Raw genomic sequence first — 14,470 nt, forward strand, 5'->3', positions numbered from 1 at the left:
AATTTCATTCCAAACTGTATTTTCCAATAGAATAACAACTGCAAATAACTCATTAAAGCTCACTCGAGGGCCGCGCGCCCTCCCTCGCCGCGCTACCAGAGTCAACGATACATCATAAAATTATATTACTACATAACAAATTACAACAATATTTACGTTGGCACCGATTTATACAGTTTATATAAAAATATTTGTGTGACGACACAAACCATATAAAAATATTCACTTTTAAAGTACCTTACTCGCGTAAATATACTTACAGTAACTCTTAATTACATCTCGCCTTACCGCCGACCTCGACATCGACTTATTAATAAATTCTGTTTTTTTTTTCCTTAATTACTACATTGGTATTCACGTGTAATGGAACGGCAGGGCCGACGTAGTTGCATACATCGTTCGGTTATATCACATTTCATATATTAAATTGGGATCGGTGGAGTTATTAGAACTTTATTGATATTATTGTATAGTTAATATAAATTTAAGGCACAATTTTAAGCCACCGAGTTACTACACATATAAAACTTACAGTAAATTCGTTGCCGCACATTTACCACTTACATTGAACAACAAACAAGCATATTTGGCTCATATCGACCACCACACACAAATGTGCTAAATTACGAAAATGAAATTAAGGAAATCAGGGTCCATCACGTAATATTGTGCGTAATAAAAAGTGAACACCAATAGATTGCACAAACGTCACTTTTTTTACTTACTGAGTATTGTTTCACTTTAGGTACAAGTAGGGATCTTATCATAAAGTATATAATTTTTTTTCCTACATAAATACCTCACGCGTGTAACACATACGATTACTTACTGCAATCATGAAGTTATACACATGTGCATAAACATTGAACAACAATATGTTTGACTCATTTATAAATTATATAAAATTGTAACATTGAACACCAATAAATATAAATATTACTCGATATATATACAAAAAATATTCTACAAGTGATATTTCTGATATGTAAAAAAAATTTTTGAAAGGGCAACACCGACCAACACTGCATTAGTATAATTGATATATTATATAAGATATAAAAGTACATTGAATGTATCATTTATATCGTTGTATTGCGGGGAGGCAGAGTGAACTCCGTGGTATACTGCGTGCCCCACTTTCCGCCCAATTTTCGAGACATACGTGTTGAATGACGGGAGTGTTCAATACAGAACAAAAACAAGAAAAAAAATCATTCCTCCGAGTGTCGTAGTAATGTCAAACACCTGCGCGACGATGGCCTTCTATCTCAATCGAGACAAATTTAAGTAAATGCAGTGTTTTTCGGTGTTCACCAGCGATGCAGCTTACCCCTTTACGATGAAAATTGCACTCATTATTATTAATTAAATCATAAATAAGTATGTGGCAAGATGGGAAATATAACATTATAAAATTACCTAAATTATTTAATAGATTTGATTATAGAAAATAATTAAACGCTTTAATAAATGTATTATTTACGTTTTCTTATGTGCAAAAAGCATCTTTTCTATATTTAGAATTTTGTCGCAGTAATATTTTCAATGCAAATTTTACCGTAAAGACGTAACACTTCTAATTCTTAAGTCACACGAAATAATATTATTTGATACACACTCCGTTGTAAAAATATTCATTTTTATTATTATAATATTACTTCAGTGTGACTACTAGATATTTTTTTAATAAAAATGCACGAAAGACTTTAAGAATCAAGGCAATCTTATTGACTTTAATGATTGAACATATTTCATAATGTGTCAACATATTCACGCTTCATACCACATAATACAGCAGTTTCTTACATTCCACCCCATTTTCGGGACATTGCATATTGAACGGCAGAAGAAAAGGCTTATTCTTCTTAAGTCTTCTCTTATCTTATTAAGTCTGTCAATTTTTAATAAAAAGCGCGAGTAAAACAAGTGACATGTAAACTTTATATTGTAAATTTAAAACCAAGATGCAAAACGATGAATTTGGAGTTCAATATCAATATTATTATGAACAATTTAGATAGGGCACTATAATAACAATATAGTGAGGTTATTGCAATCTCGCTTAACCCGCGAATTGACAAGTTTAAAAATTGACGTCAAATCTTTCTGACTAAGAGCATTTACTTTAACTTTTTGTAACAAATATTATATTTAAGGTGAAGAATTGACCGCAATACCTAAGGGCTTGTCCTGTTGACGCGTTTTACTTGCTGGGGACTGGGGTACTGGAGGCTGACACATTGCGTCGCTTTCGCGACTAAGGTTCATCAAATCCTCACTCTAGTGCCGGTCACGGTTCATTCTTGGTCCGATCTCAGACTACAAAAGTATTCTTAAGTAAAGTGTTGTTGATCTGGCCTTAATCTGCTGCAGAAGCAGGTACTTCAAGTTGAGCTAGTCCGGATGTCATGGACGTAGGCAGGACAGAATCGAGTGATAAGATGATTGTTGATCTTCCAAGTGGCCTATGTTAGATATCCGCTATAGAACGCGTCATCCCTAAGTATGAGCGACGGTAAGTCCCGCAGGTTACGAAGGCTCACGCTTAACAACGGCGGCGACGGCGGCCGCGCGCGCCTCCTCCGGCAGCCGCTCAGGGCTCGTCAGGATGTCCGTCTTCGTGCACAGCCCGCGCAGGGAGTTTAGAACGGCTGGAGGAACACAATAATTAGAATTTATATTCTAAACTACTTTTATTTTCTTTATAAAAAATATTTTCAAATCAAAATATATATTTTTTTACTTTACATCGCAATAAAAAGAACTGACATTACTCAATATTCACTGAGAATTGATTTTCGCGATTTTTACATATTTTAAATCTGTAACTTGATTATGCTCGTATATTTTAGTATTGTACATTTTTCGAACACTATGTAGTATCACATAAAATATATAGGTTTCTAAAAATGTACAATACTAAATGTCTGACTGTAGAGCATTTCAGTTATGGCTTCAATTATATATTTTTTTCATTTCCTCACTCTCATAACAAGACAAAGCTCGACGCTGGGGACTACTCTGCTGTATACAGCGTGAAGTAAAACAAACAATGAAAACAACAAAGCATACCAGGCCGCATCTCAACGAGCGAGCAATGTTGCTCGGCCCACAACAGCGTGGTGCGCACGAGGTCGGCCGCGCTGCTGCACGACGCGCACGCACTGAACGACTCCACCAGCGCCGCGCTCACCTCGCTAAACTGATACGTTTTAAGGAAATCTCCTTCGTTGTTAAACAGTTCAATATAATTATTAGTTTGTATAACTTTCTTTTCTCTAGTTTGCGTCGGTTGTGAATTCGCGTTCTCATGAGAATATATTCAATTTTGCATTTTTCTAAGTTTAATAAACAAAATAGTTTCACCAGGCGTTTATTAAGTGAAATTTCATTAAATTTATTCAATAATAAAATATAAAATAAAGTATACTATCCCATTAAAATTTTCCCAGATTAGTAAACGTACCGCAATGCTAATTTCAGTAACTTAACACACAATGTCTCAAAAATTGAGAGAACGAAGTAATTAAATTAATTAAATTTCCTCTGCCTAATCTACCGTCCGGTAGTCCAAAAAAAATGCTTTTATTTAAATTACAATAATAATAATAAAATGAAATGAAATCCAACATTTCGTTGATACAAAAGGATACGAGCCAGTACTTCCAGTTGGCGGCGGTGCGCGCCGCCACGTGCGCGTCGAACAGTTCGCGCAGGCGGCCAGCGCGCCCGCGCGACACCGGCGCGCCCGTCGCCGGCAGCAGCGAGTGGCAGTTCCTGCAATCAATGCCAACAGCGCTATTAACTTATTCTAGTGAGTCTCATCTAAATAGATTCGCCATCTTTCTGGTCACTCTCAAGACGGCAGATCCCGGAATCCCTTAATTTTAGAACATGAAAATATACAGAGATTAGACTTGAACAAAGAACTTGACAAAAGAATGGGATAAGGGGATTCGGGTGGTCCCCGAAAGAAGAAATACATATGATATCAACTGTATTTTAAATATTTTATTTTGAGCGCCTCATATGTCTGCTTTTAGGTACGTCAGAATTATTAATTCTTACGTACTCGTACACATTTTAGCTCCCGGTTTTATTTGCGTAGAGTATAAAACGTAAAATCTCTTTTTATTCTGTTCCTATAAGAAAATTCAATTTTGAAAAAACCTCTATTTATGGAGCCCTTTATTCCTCGAGGGATATGGTAATCTCCACGCATTAAATTCGGGTGTTCGATGAAAAACAGAGTGATTTGAAGGGTTGATACTAAGTTCCCTCCGTTTTTAGATAATAAAGCAGGTAAAAGTTTTTTGGGATTAAAATAAAGAAAGTATTAAACAATGTTAAATAAATCATATATAATGTATACTGAAGCAATAACATTTTATTGATAAAAACCACACCGATAATATTAAGGTTAAGTAGATAACAAAACAGTAATTGTTTCAACTTAAACTTATGGCTTATCATCGCTTATATTGATACCAAAATGTTCTTAAAGGCTTTATCAATAAAATAAGTATGTATTTTTCATTGTGTGTGTGTGTGTGTGTAAACTTACGAAATGGAATTATTTAAGCACTCTATTTGCTGGCGCAAGCTTTCCATTTCTTCTCTTATCTGGTTCCTCTCCGACTTCAACTGCTTGATATACTCCGCCCCTTTTTGTAACATCGCAGCTTTGCTTATCTGAACGATAAATATACAATATTAAACAAATATGTTAATAGACATATTTTGAGTATTGCTTTTCTAGACTTAATAAGGATTCGTTACCCAATCACTGCCCAAATTATGGGAAATTGCTAGTTTTGTAGCGGAACTATACGCCGCAATTTGCCTTATATCAGAGCAAAGAAATGAAAATTCATCCCCCCGAGTGGGAATCGATCCCACAACTGTCGCGTTTACAGTTAGACGATGTGTCAAAGCGTCACTCAATTATTTACTGTTATTGTTTTTGTTTCAAGTATTATAATAAATCTAAAAATGTTGTACATTTCTTATTTATTGTATTTTGTCTGCTCCTCCTCACTTGTGGATCTATAAATGTATATGCACGTGTATTGTCAAAGTGGTACCTTGGCGGCGGGGTTGGCGTTGAGGTGCGGTATGAGCGCCTGCAGCGTGTCGAACCCGTTCTTGATGTTGTAGCGGCGCTTCTGCTCCGCGTGCAGATGCGTGCGCCGAGACTCGCGCGCGTCCCGCGGCGAGCCCGCGCGCTCCGAGCCCGGCGACGCGGGCGGCGACGGCGACGGCCCGCGCGACTGCGCCCGCGACTACACGACAATATAATTATTTTTACGTTTAAGACTTTATAACGATCATCACTTTTTTTATTATATGGCCTAAAATAATGACGTCTTCGGCGTATTTTGATAAATTGATGCAGATGGAGTTGGCCATCGCCACTGGTGGTTGAGGAGGAGTATCGTTAGGTTTTAGTAAGTATTATGGACGGCTTATGTTTGCATCAATATTATTGTATGTGATCAACTTAAAGCGAGCAGATAGTAATGAATAAATACTTATTCGAATTTATATTTATTGATCTTGTTTGTAAACAGTTAAAACATCGAGTCTTGAAAACACTTGTTTGGAAAATAATTAGGGTCCTTTGTGACCTTAGGACTAAATGGACCACATCTCGAAATATTAATACTATCATCTTTATTTTTTTGAAAAATAAAATTACATAAGTATAAGATTTAATTAAGGTTATACACAGTTATTATAAATTATTGTGTATGTTATTATAGCAGTTATTTTTCTGATACCGATTGTACAAACAAATAACAAAGATTTATCGTTAGACACAAAAAATACTAATTACAATAATGTTGTAATTTATTAATATAGGCGTATTGCATTACATATGCATTTAACAACTTATACTGCGTAACTACATAACTTAAAACATTTTTTTATAAACATATATTTATCAGTGTCTTATATATTTTATTATTATAATATTATTATTTATAAAGTGCAAAACTAAAATTTTAAACACCTACACAAAAAAATATGGATTTTCCACACCTATTATCAATTGTGTAATTCAAGCCTACCAAACTAAGACAGTGGCGACGGGTGTTTTATTACTTTAATGTAGATAAGAAGCGCGGGATCGAAGTCTGGCATGAGACGGCAAAGTATACACAACTTTGAAGCGTGATCCACGATAAAAAAATATAATATGACAAATTGTCAACATCGAACCATTAGATTAGGATAACAAGTTTGCAAGTGGCTGATAACATCCTGGGCCTATGAATAAATAATTTCCACAGAATGTTTAATAATGTTAATAATGTTTTTCCTGGTTTTATTTTGTATTAATGAGTTTCTTTAAAAAAATTAGTTTCACTTCAGCGTAGTTAAGACACTACGTTCCATTGTGTGTTAACCGGTGGAACTCCACGCCCCGTTTTGCTTCGACACACAGAGCGAAGAAATGAAAATATAAATTTAAATACATACGTATATAGCCTCCTGGCCTCAACGAGTTCATTATTCATTATGTATTCTCACGTACGATTTTTTTACGATTTTTATGACTGTTATAATAAATTTAATTAAATATCTAAAAATAACATAATTTGCAAAATATCTTCTTTCCTGAATATTCTCTTTATTGGGTATATGATACTAAGAGAAAATTATCGTGTATACATATGTTTAATTAATAACCTATTGTGTAGTCCTAATAATTTATATATCCTTATTTATAACATAGATCTTATCAACGAAGTACGTGCGTAAATAAAATGCAAGTGTACGTCAAGATTTTGAGAATAAAACAAATAATGATTAGATATAAACGGGTTCTCTGAAACTATAAGTCTTTTTGTTTAATAATTTTAAAAGAGCTAAAAATATACATACGGTCTCTCGTAATCGTATCGTATTTCTAATCTTTTTTTAGTGAAATATTTAAATTTTATCGCTCTGGCAAAAAGGTAAAGATGCGTTACGCCGCTCAGCTCGCAGTCGCTCGAGAATTGGCGGCAACTGAGGAAGGGAGCGTCTTAACTCTAGGTTCCCTCTGCCTACGATTCTCTAAGTGGGAATATACAGTGAAGCTTAACCAAACATTTATCAGGATAATTGACACGATTATTGAACCGGCGGTTGTTAATTTGTTAAAGATTAAGATTAAACAATAACACTTACGTGATGCGGTGATATAATGTCGCTGCCTATGGGCGAGGGCTGCCCTTTGAGAATTGGTAACTTTGTAGAATCACTCACTCCACCAGTTCCATCTTCTAAACTATTATTTAATTTATACAAACTCTGAGCTAGAACCAAAAAAAAAACATATTTAATGTAAAATTACAATATTTAATTACATGATTTTTTTATGTCTAATAGTAATGTTTTTATTTCGTTGATATTGTTCTGTATATGTTGTATTTTGCTGTACTTTTATACTTTCGTTTGTGTTCAAAAGTTCTAAAGTTCTTAGTGGATTTGTAAGTTTAACTCTCACTCAATCTCTATTTTAATACTTGATTAGGTGTTTGTTGTAATTGTAGTATTCACTACACGTGATGGCCGTCGTGTTTAGTCAGACGCTGACTGTAGACCATACGCCACCCACCCCTTTAATTAATAACGTGTATACATTGCTTACTATAACTTATTGTTATATTATAGCCAAATTATATAAAATATTAACATAAATGGTGGCCTATGTATTATTCTGATGTATTAGCTATATAACTACAAAAGTTTCATTTAAATCTGTTTAGTGGTTTTATTGCGAAACAAAAACATCCATCCTTACAAACTTTCACTTTTATAATAGATATTAGTAGGATATACGAACAGTGCTGTGCAGACAAAAGCTGCGCAAGCATGACGCTGGCCTGCGGGAGGGTCGGCTCGGACGCCACGCTGGTGAGGGGCGGCGGCCGGCGCGTGCCGCTCGGGCCCCCAGTGCCCCCTACAGGCCCCGCCACCTCCGTCGCCACGCCCCCCGACGACGACCGCGATCGCATGCGGATCGCCCCAGTGTGAGCCTCGCGTGCCTATAGGTGATAACATTTAAAAATAGAATATTTTTTTTTAACTTCGATGTAGCTTAATAAGTCTCGTGTTTACACCTCAGCCTACATTACAACATGTTAACTGACCCGAGGCGCGTGGTGCGCGCTGACGGCCCAGTCGGCGTTGAGTTGCGCGCCCAGCGGCAGGCTGTGCGAACGGTACTGCTCCTTGCCGCGGACCGCGCCTGCCGGCACCACGTTCACGCCCACCGACACCTGCACCTGTCACATCATGCGTTTCACTCATCTATCACCCAAGTACCACCCATTATTTAATTATCTAAAGAATATGCAATTTCACAACAAAAATATATTTTTTATATTCACGCTGTATTCCGCATGTAGCTAAAAAGAGAAGTGAACTTTGAGTTAAGACACTCCGTTCCGCACTTTCGCACAATTTTCGAGACTTTCTCTTAGATAGCGGAACTCTTACTGGAGCAACGAAGTGAAAGAAATTCAAACTCCCAAGGACGAATCGAAATCACAACCATCGCGTTTACAATCAGCCAAAAATGTATAAAGGCAACAAAAATGTATACATCAATAGTTGAAAGTACCATCCGGGAATTACCTGTTGCGTAGTCACGGGAACTAAGGGTGGGGACGGTAGCTTGAACGAACGTGAATTAATAGCATTCGGTGATGAATTCGATTTGTAGTCGACGGGATTGGGCTGCAAGTATTGCATTTGCGGCGGCGAGTGGCGCACTGAAGACCGCGCGTCGAACCCCTGAGGTGCCACTTGCACGGGGCTCTGCAGCGGCGAGTACCCCTGGTAGTGGTTGTTGGGCATCTGGTTGGGGTAGTGACTGAGTCGGGAACGCGGCTTCTCCCGATTGTAGCCACCCCTCCCTTGCAGCATGAGAGGAGAAGCATACTTCGAGGTCTGCACCGGCTGCTGCAGGAGCGACACAGTTTCTGGCGCGGTTTGTGATGGCGGCAGCGCTAAAAAAACATTGCGAAATAAGATAGCCAAATAAATAAAATCTGAGTGTTATTTTCAAAAGATATTGACCCCCGAGGAGAATAAGCGAGATAATTTTGAATGTACAAATTTCACTTTTAGTTGCTAAAAGTATATTAATGACAAGTTAAAACTTTGTCTTAGAAGATATGCCTAAATATTTTAGTGTACCTACCAGCACTGTATTTAGGGTATAAGACTTCGGGCTGGGCTATCTTTCCCTGCGGGGCGGAATAGGCGGGCGCGAACGAGGACATCATGTCCTGTGCGCCCAGCAGGCTGTTGGCCATCTCCGTGGACGCGAACAGCCGCCCGTTGTCATACATCCTCATCTGCTCGTTCTTACTCTGCTCGGGCATCGTCAGCATTTGTGTGTTGTTACTGGTTCCTAGAGACGCGGCAACATTTATATTTATGATATTTAAATTCAACATTTAGTACGATTAATTTAGCGAAAATACCATGAATTGTCATCTGACTGGTAGGCATTGTGACTGGTGTAGAATTTTGACTGTCAGTAATATAGCTCTGATTATATGTATCTACTGACATTCCACTCCTGTATAAGTTATCTTCAGCAGCAATCGTCGGCTCTTCCGGTACGGGCGGCAAACGAGAACTTGATAGAAGATCTGTACCGGCGATAATATACTTAGTCAATACAAAATTCAAACATGTGTAATGTGCTTAGTAAAAGTAAACAAAATGAGATGTTTCACACCGACCTTGGAGCGGATCCAATGTATCCATGAAATCATCGAGATTAGGCTGCAGAGGACCTAAGCTTGGTTGAATGAAATCAGCTAAGCTTGCACCTCTGGCTAAAATCAAAACCAATTATGAGTCAACATATACAATTGAGTAATATAGCTTTTTTCACTTTCATTGGAATAAGTAGCATTGGTTGATATTGAAGTAAATAGCAATACCGATTTCCCTGCAATCTGGGAAAGCGAAAGGTTGGTGATTTGTGATGGTTGAGAAAAGTGTGTCACTCATGAAGTTGAGATAGTCCTCGTCGGTGAGCATGTTGGCGGCGAAGTCGCTGCACTGGGACTCCACGGTGTCCATGTCCGACATCTGAAAACCGCATAGTATTGACATCTGCAAATGCATTCATCAACTTTCTTTATAAACTAAGCTCGATACTATACTTTCTGATAAAAACTATAAAATACAAAGTTTAACTCGTTACTAAGCGTATCTAGCGAACTTAAAAAATATTAGCCCACAAATATTTACCGAGTCCTGGACAGAGGTGTCCCCCTTGCCGAGGAGCCTCATAATATGAAACATGCGCCATTTTTTATATTCGGCTATTACGGCTTCAGCTCTTCTCTTCCAATATTTTCCTTCTAGTATAGTTGTCTGCAATTATTAAATAGTTAAGTATTTATAAGAAGTAAGTATGCAGTCACATATAAATATATAATGAAGTTAATTATGACCGCACCTCTGGTTTCACGTGGGTGTCAACATCTAAGGGAGATGCGAACTGACATACTAAAGTATTTTGTTTCTTTATAACTGAAATAAAAAAGCGGAATTAACAGTTATTCGATAATGAATTGTATTTTACGATACAATATGTAGATAAGTTTAGATAATTATCATCTACAATTATTTTCTTTAAAGATTTCTACTGTTGTTTGTTGAAAAAAAAATTGGTTAACATTCGTGGTATGAAATATACTTAACAAGTCATCTTGCATGTTGCTTCGAAATTAAAACGATCTTAAAATGAGGTGTGAAGATGAATAAAAAAATGGGCAATAATTTTATGTTAAGACCTCAAAGACTGAGCAATAACATCAAGGTGCAGTTGGAAAGTGTCGATTTGCCATGACTTGGTTTCTCTATAGGGTTCCTAATTATATCTCTAATACGCGGTAATTGGTAAACCGACAACTACGTATAGGTTTTGGGATGTGTAGGAAAAAAATGGCGTATATGAACTTAATATATATAACCTAAAATCATATTTTAACTTCGAAATTAAGCATTACTGGCAATTGACGATATCGATAATACTATCAGCAACACAACGCAACTCTCAATCACTTGAGCAATATTGGCTATGTACTTTTATCAATATAGGTGGACGACCCTGTGAATTGAAATTAGATCACAACAGTACGTAAATAATAATATAATAATTATCAAATTATTTATTGCTGTGCCAAACAGTTAATAGTAGTATCTATATAATATCAGAAAATCAAATATTCCAAATAGTTAAAACACTAAAATATTTTAAAATAAAAATGGCCTTAAAGGTTTTGAATTCATAAAACATAGCACATAATCTATATATATAAAAGGACTTGTCCTCACTGACTGAGGTAAGACGCACGCACAGCAAAATTTTAAGTTTAGATTTTTAAAAGTATTTAATTGAATACGAGTACATGTTTCATAGTTTTCTAGAATTCTTCCCCTAAGGGTGCAAATAAGGGGTTGAAAGTTTGTATGGACAAATTCTTAAATCGCCACCGATTTTTATAAAATTTGATATTTAGACTCTTAAAAATATTTATTTGAACATGTGTTTCATGGTTTTCTAGAATTCACCCCCTAAGGGTGCAAATAAGGGGTTGAAAGTTTGTATGGAAAAATCTTTAAGTCGTCACCGATTTTTATAAAATTTGAAATTTAGACTCTTAAAAATATTTCTTTGAACATATGTTTCATGGTTTATTAGAATTCACCCCTAAATACGTAAGCGAAGCTGCGTGCGTCCGCTAGTCAGTAATATTGAAGTGTAATGTAATCAACTTTTAAATAATATACCATACCATTAGTATTGAAATAATATGGTCAATATTGAAAACATTTTTTTTTCAATTTAATCTTTGTTTTCCCATTAGCTGACATGATGAATAGCAACATTTAACACTGTACTCTTCGTTAATAGCACTGTAGTAATTATCATGTATATGTAAACTATGAATATTTGTGTCATTTATAGTTAGTTAGTCATAAGATATTGTATATTTTATAAGCAGTCTTAAGATAAAATCTGATATCAAATAAATAAATAAGATTGCATAAAATAAAAAGTTTATATGAATAACCGACATAGCCTTATTTTCAATAATAAACTGAAATATATATCACAAATAAAACTCACACTGCATGTGCCAACACCTCCATATGACGTTGTTCAATCTTATTTTGTCTTTCCACCGGAGTTTGATACCTTTGAAACGATTCCATTTAGGAGATGTTAGTTTTTGTCTGAGAAATAAATAATTAATTTTCTTTATTGACATACTTACCATACTTTCATATACTTAACGTCACAAACTACTATTTGATAAAAGTAGTTTCATAACTAAATTCACTTTAAAAGTTCTTAAGTTCAAAGGAAACATTTTTGCTTTGAAAAGATTTAAAATATACATTATTCTGATATAAAGGTATAATAAACAATTATTGCAGTAAAATACAACTACAGTCTCAGGGGTAAAACTGTACTGACAGGAAAGGCGTAAATGAGCATTCGGTGAGCGTTCTTATCTTTTGTCACTATCTGTAAATGATCTTAAGCTTTTTACAAATAACACTTTGATAAGAAATAAACCTGACTATATCTTATCATTATTTCTACCACTCAATATATATATAAGAACATAATAAGTAAAATAAATAAAAGTAAATACATATAAGTACATACATTTGACTGTTACTAAAAGTGTAAAAGACATTAGAAGATTATTTCACATATTAAAAATTACTAAACAATAAAAGGATATAAAATAACCATTTAGTGTAGCAAAACTCAATTACAATTTTATTACAGAAAAAAAGGATGCAAAAAAACTATATCCTTTTTTAAAATAAAATAAAATTTTCTAGTACAATTATTTAACACTGATTCAACACTGATTAGTGCCCAAAAATTATAGATTATAGTTTATTTATTTAATATTTTTTTTATAATATAATTCTTGAATAACCAAAGTTTTTATACATTTAATATCTAAGCTTTTCTTTCCTATTTTAATATACATTCTTCGGCAATTATATGTATAGTTTTTCTTAAAATCTTAATTCATATTATGATTATTACATTAAAAATCCTCTTAGTGAAAATAGTTTATTTTATAATTGTAAGTACAATTGCCACACAAGGGAATATCTCCAGTAAATTATCTATTTAGATAAGTTATACTATAAGGATATGTATTGCAACAAACACCTTTAAAAAAACAATGTTACATATAAAACTAGAAGCAAGCAAATAATAATTTGTGTGCTTCTAGTTCTACACATAAGTGTATAAACAGTTTTATGTTAATTTTGTTAATGTGCTTATAATATTGCTACAAAATAATTTAACATCTTTTATTTTACTTTGTCAATATCTCTTGTGTGTGTGGTGTAGTGTTTTTATGTGAAATAAAATAATATATTGGATAATATGAATGTGTAATAATTAAAATAATTTTCTCAAAATAATTTAAATATTATAGCTTTATAGACTATGTTATCACATTGTGTGACCTGTCTTCTGTACAGGCTATGATAACCTTTCATCTTATCTTTGCAAAGTAAGCTCAACCAGAATTATGTTTCCTTATTTTCAGAAAGCATTTTTGAGTTATAGTAAATATGAATAGAAATACAGTCAGGTAGATAAAGTTTTGAATGAATATTCAAACCAATTTGATTATACAAGATTTAAGATCAATAAAACCATAAAACCGTCCTTCAAAATAGAAATATAATGTCTTCCAATTGAAATTAATAAATGGATAATCCTTACTTAGTAAAAAACATCTCAAAGTATTTACTTACCTATATGCCAAAGTCATACATTTGAATAATTTTGTTAAAGATATCTCAATAGAAAGATGTTGGTGTTGTTTACTTTCTTCTTTATCAGAACGCTGTACTATTTCAGAAGACACTGGCAAAATATATGTTGTTACAGCCGATTCCTTTGGTACATTTTGTTCTTCATCAGGTATAGGGACGGCTAAATCATCAAAATCATCCTGGTCCTCTGCTTCAAAGTGCGATACCATAAAATGTCCAGAATGTATTGTCTCTTTGCCAGGACGATTCTGGTGTTTCTCGACATGAGTCATTTTAATTTTTGAGAAGATAAAATTAGACTTAATAATAATGTTTTAAGTTTCAGCTATTCATAAACTTTAACTTTTATACCTAGCCATATTTTCACTTATCACTCACATTGTTTTTTTCCATTTCTATCCATTTGACATTGATTTTCAATGTTGCTGTAGCGAAGACAACATAGAATAGATAGAATAACGTAAACGTACATTATCAACGCTACAGCTACAAAATCATTTAATGTTACCGAACCGTATATCGTGTGTATAGTGTAGTAGTTTAAAATAGTAATATGATCTAATATAAAAAAATAGAGATTTTTTTTTTTTATTATTATTTTATATACTAATAAGTAATAATATCCATT

At 34.4% G+C, this 14,470-nt stretch overlaps 1 protein-coding gene across 3 annotated transcripts; it reads right to left on the reverse strand.

Annotated features, from left to right (window-relative positions):
* Positions 1–2: 2 nt before the first annotated feature.
* On the reverse strand, positions 3–14,283 carry Mondo (MLX interacting protein mondo). 3 transcript variants are annotated; one of them, XM_085204186.1, is made up of 17 exons: positions 13,822–14,283; positions 12,152–12,258; positions 10,475–10,548; positions 10,264–10,389; positions 9,951–10,125; positions 9,747–9,842; positions 9,483–9,653; positions 9,197–9,409; positions 8,629–9,002; positions 8,142–8,276; positions 7,835–8,036; positions 7,177–7,304; positions 5,085–5,282; positions 4,565–4,692; positions 3,654–3,777; positions 3,073–3,202; positions 3–2,651 (listed from the first exon to the last, which is right to left on the reverse strand). In XM_085204186.1, exons 1-17 carry the CDS (start codon positions 14,112–14,114, stop codon positions 2,530–2,532), a joined length of 2,796 nt encoding a protein of 931 aa, XP_085060312.1. In that variant the 5' UTR covers positions 14,115–14,283; the 3' UTR covers positions 3–2,529. The 3 variants fall into 3 exon arrangements, with proteins under 3 accessions (XP_085060312.1, XP_085060313.1, XP_085060314.1); XM_085204187.1 differs by having other exon boundaries at positions 9,951–10,101; positions 13,822–14,282; XM_085204188.1 differs by lacking the exon at positions 13,822–14,283 and adding an exon at positions 12,300–12,520 and having other exon boundaries at positions 12,152–12,220.
* Positions 14,284–14,470: the final 187 nt, after the last annotated feature.

The sequence above is a fragment of the Heliconius melpomene genome, chromosome 20 (genome assembly GCF_056956725.1).
Source record: "Heliconius melpomene rosina isolate 202511_hmr_F chromosome 20, ASM5695672v1, whole genome shotgun sequence".
In the NCBI taxonomy this organism is placed as follows: Eukaryota; Metazoa; Arthropoda; class Insecta; order Lepidoptera; family Nymphalidae; genus Heliconius; species Heliconius melpomene.

Coding starts and splice junctions, on each gene's coding strand:
- Mondo (XM_085204186.1), bottom strand. CDS start 14,114: ATGACTCATGTCGAGAAACACCAGAATCGTCCTGGCAAAGAGACAATA. Junction 9,410..9,482: donor CAGTCAGATGACAATTCATG/GTATTTTCGCTA, acceptor CCGCGTCTCTAG/GAACCAGTAACAACACACAA. Junction 2,652..3,072: donor GCTCGTTGAGATGCGGCCTG/GTATGCTTTGTT, acceptor GTGTTCCTCCAG/CCGTTCTAAACTCCCTGCGC.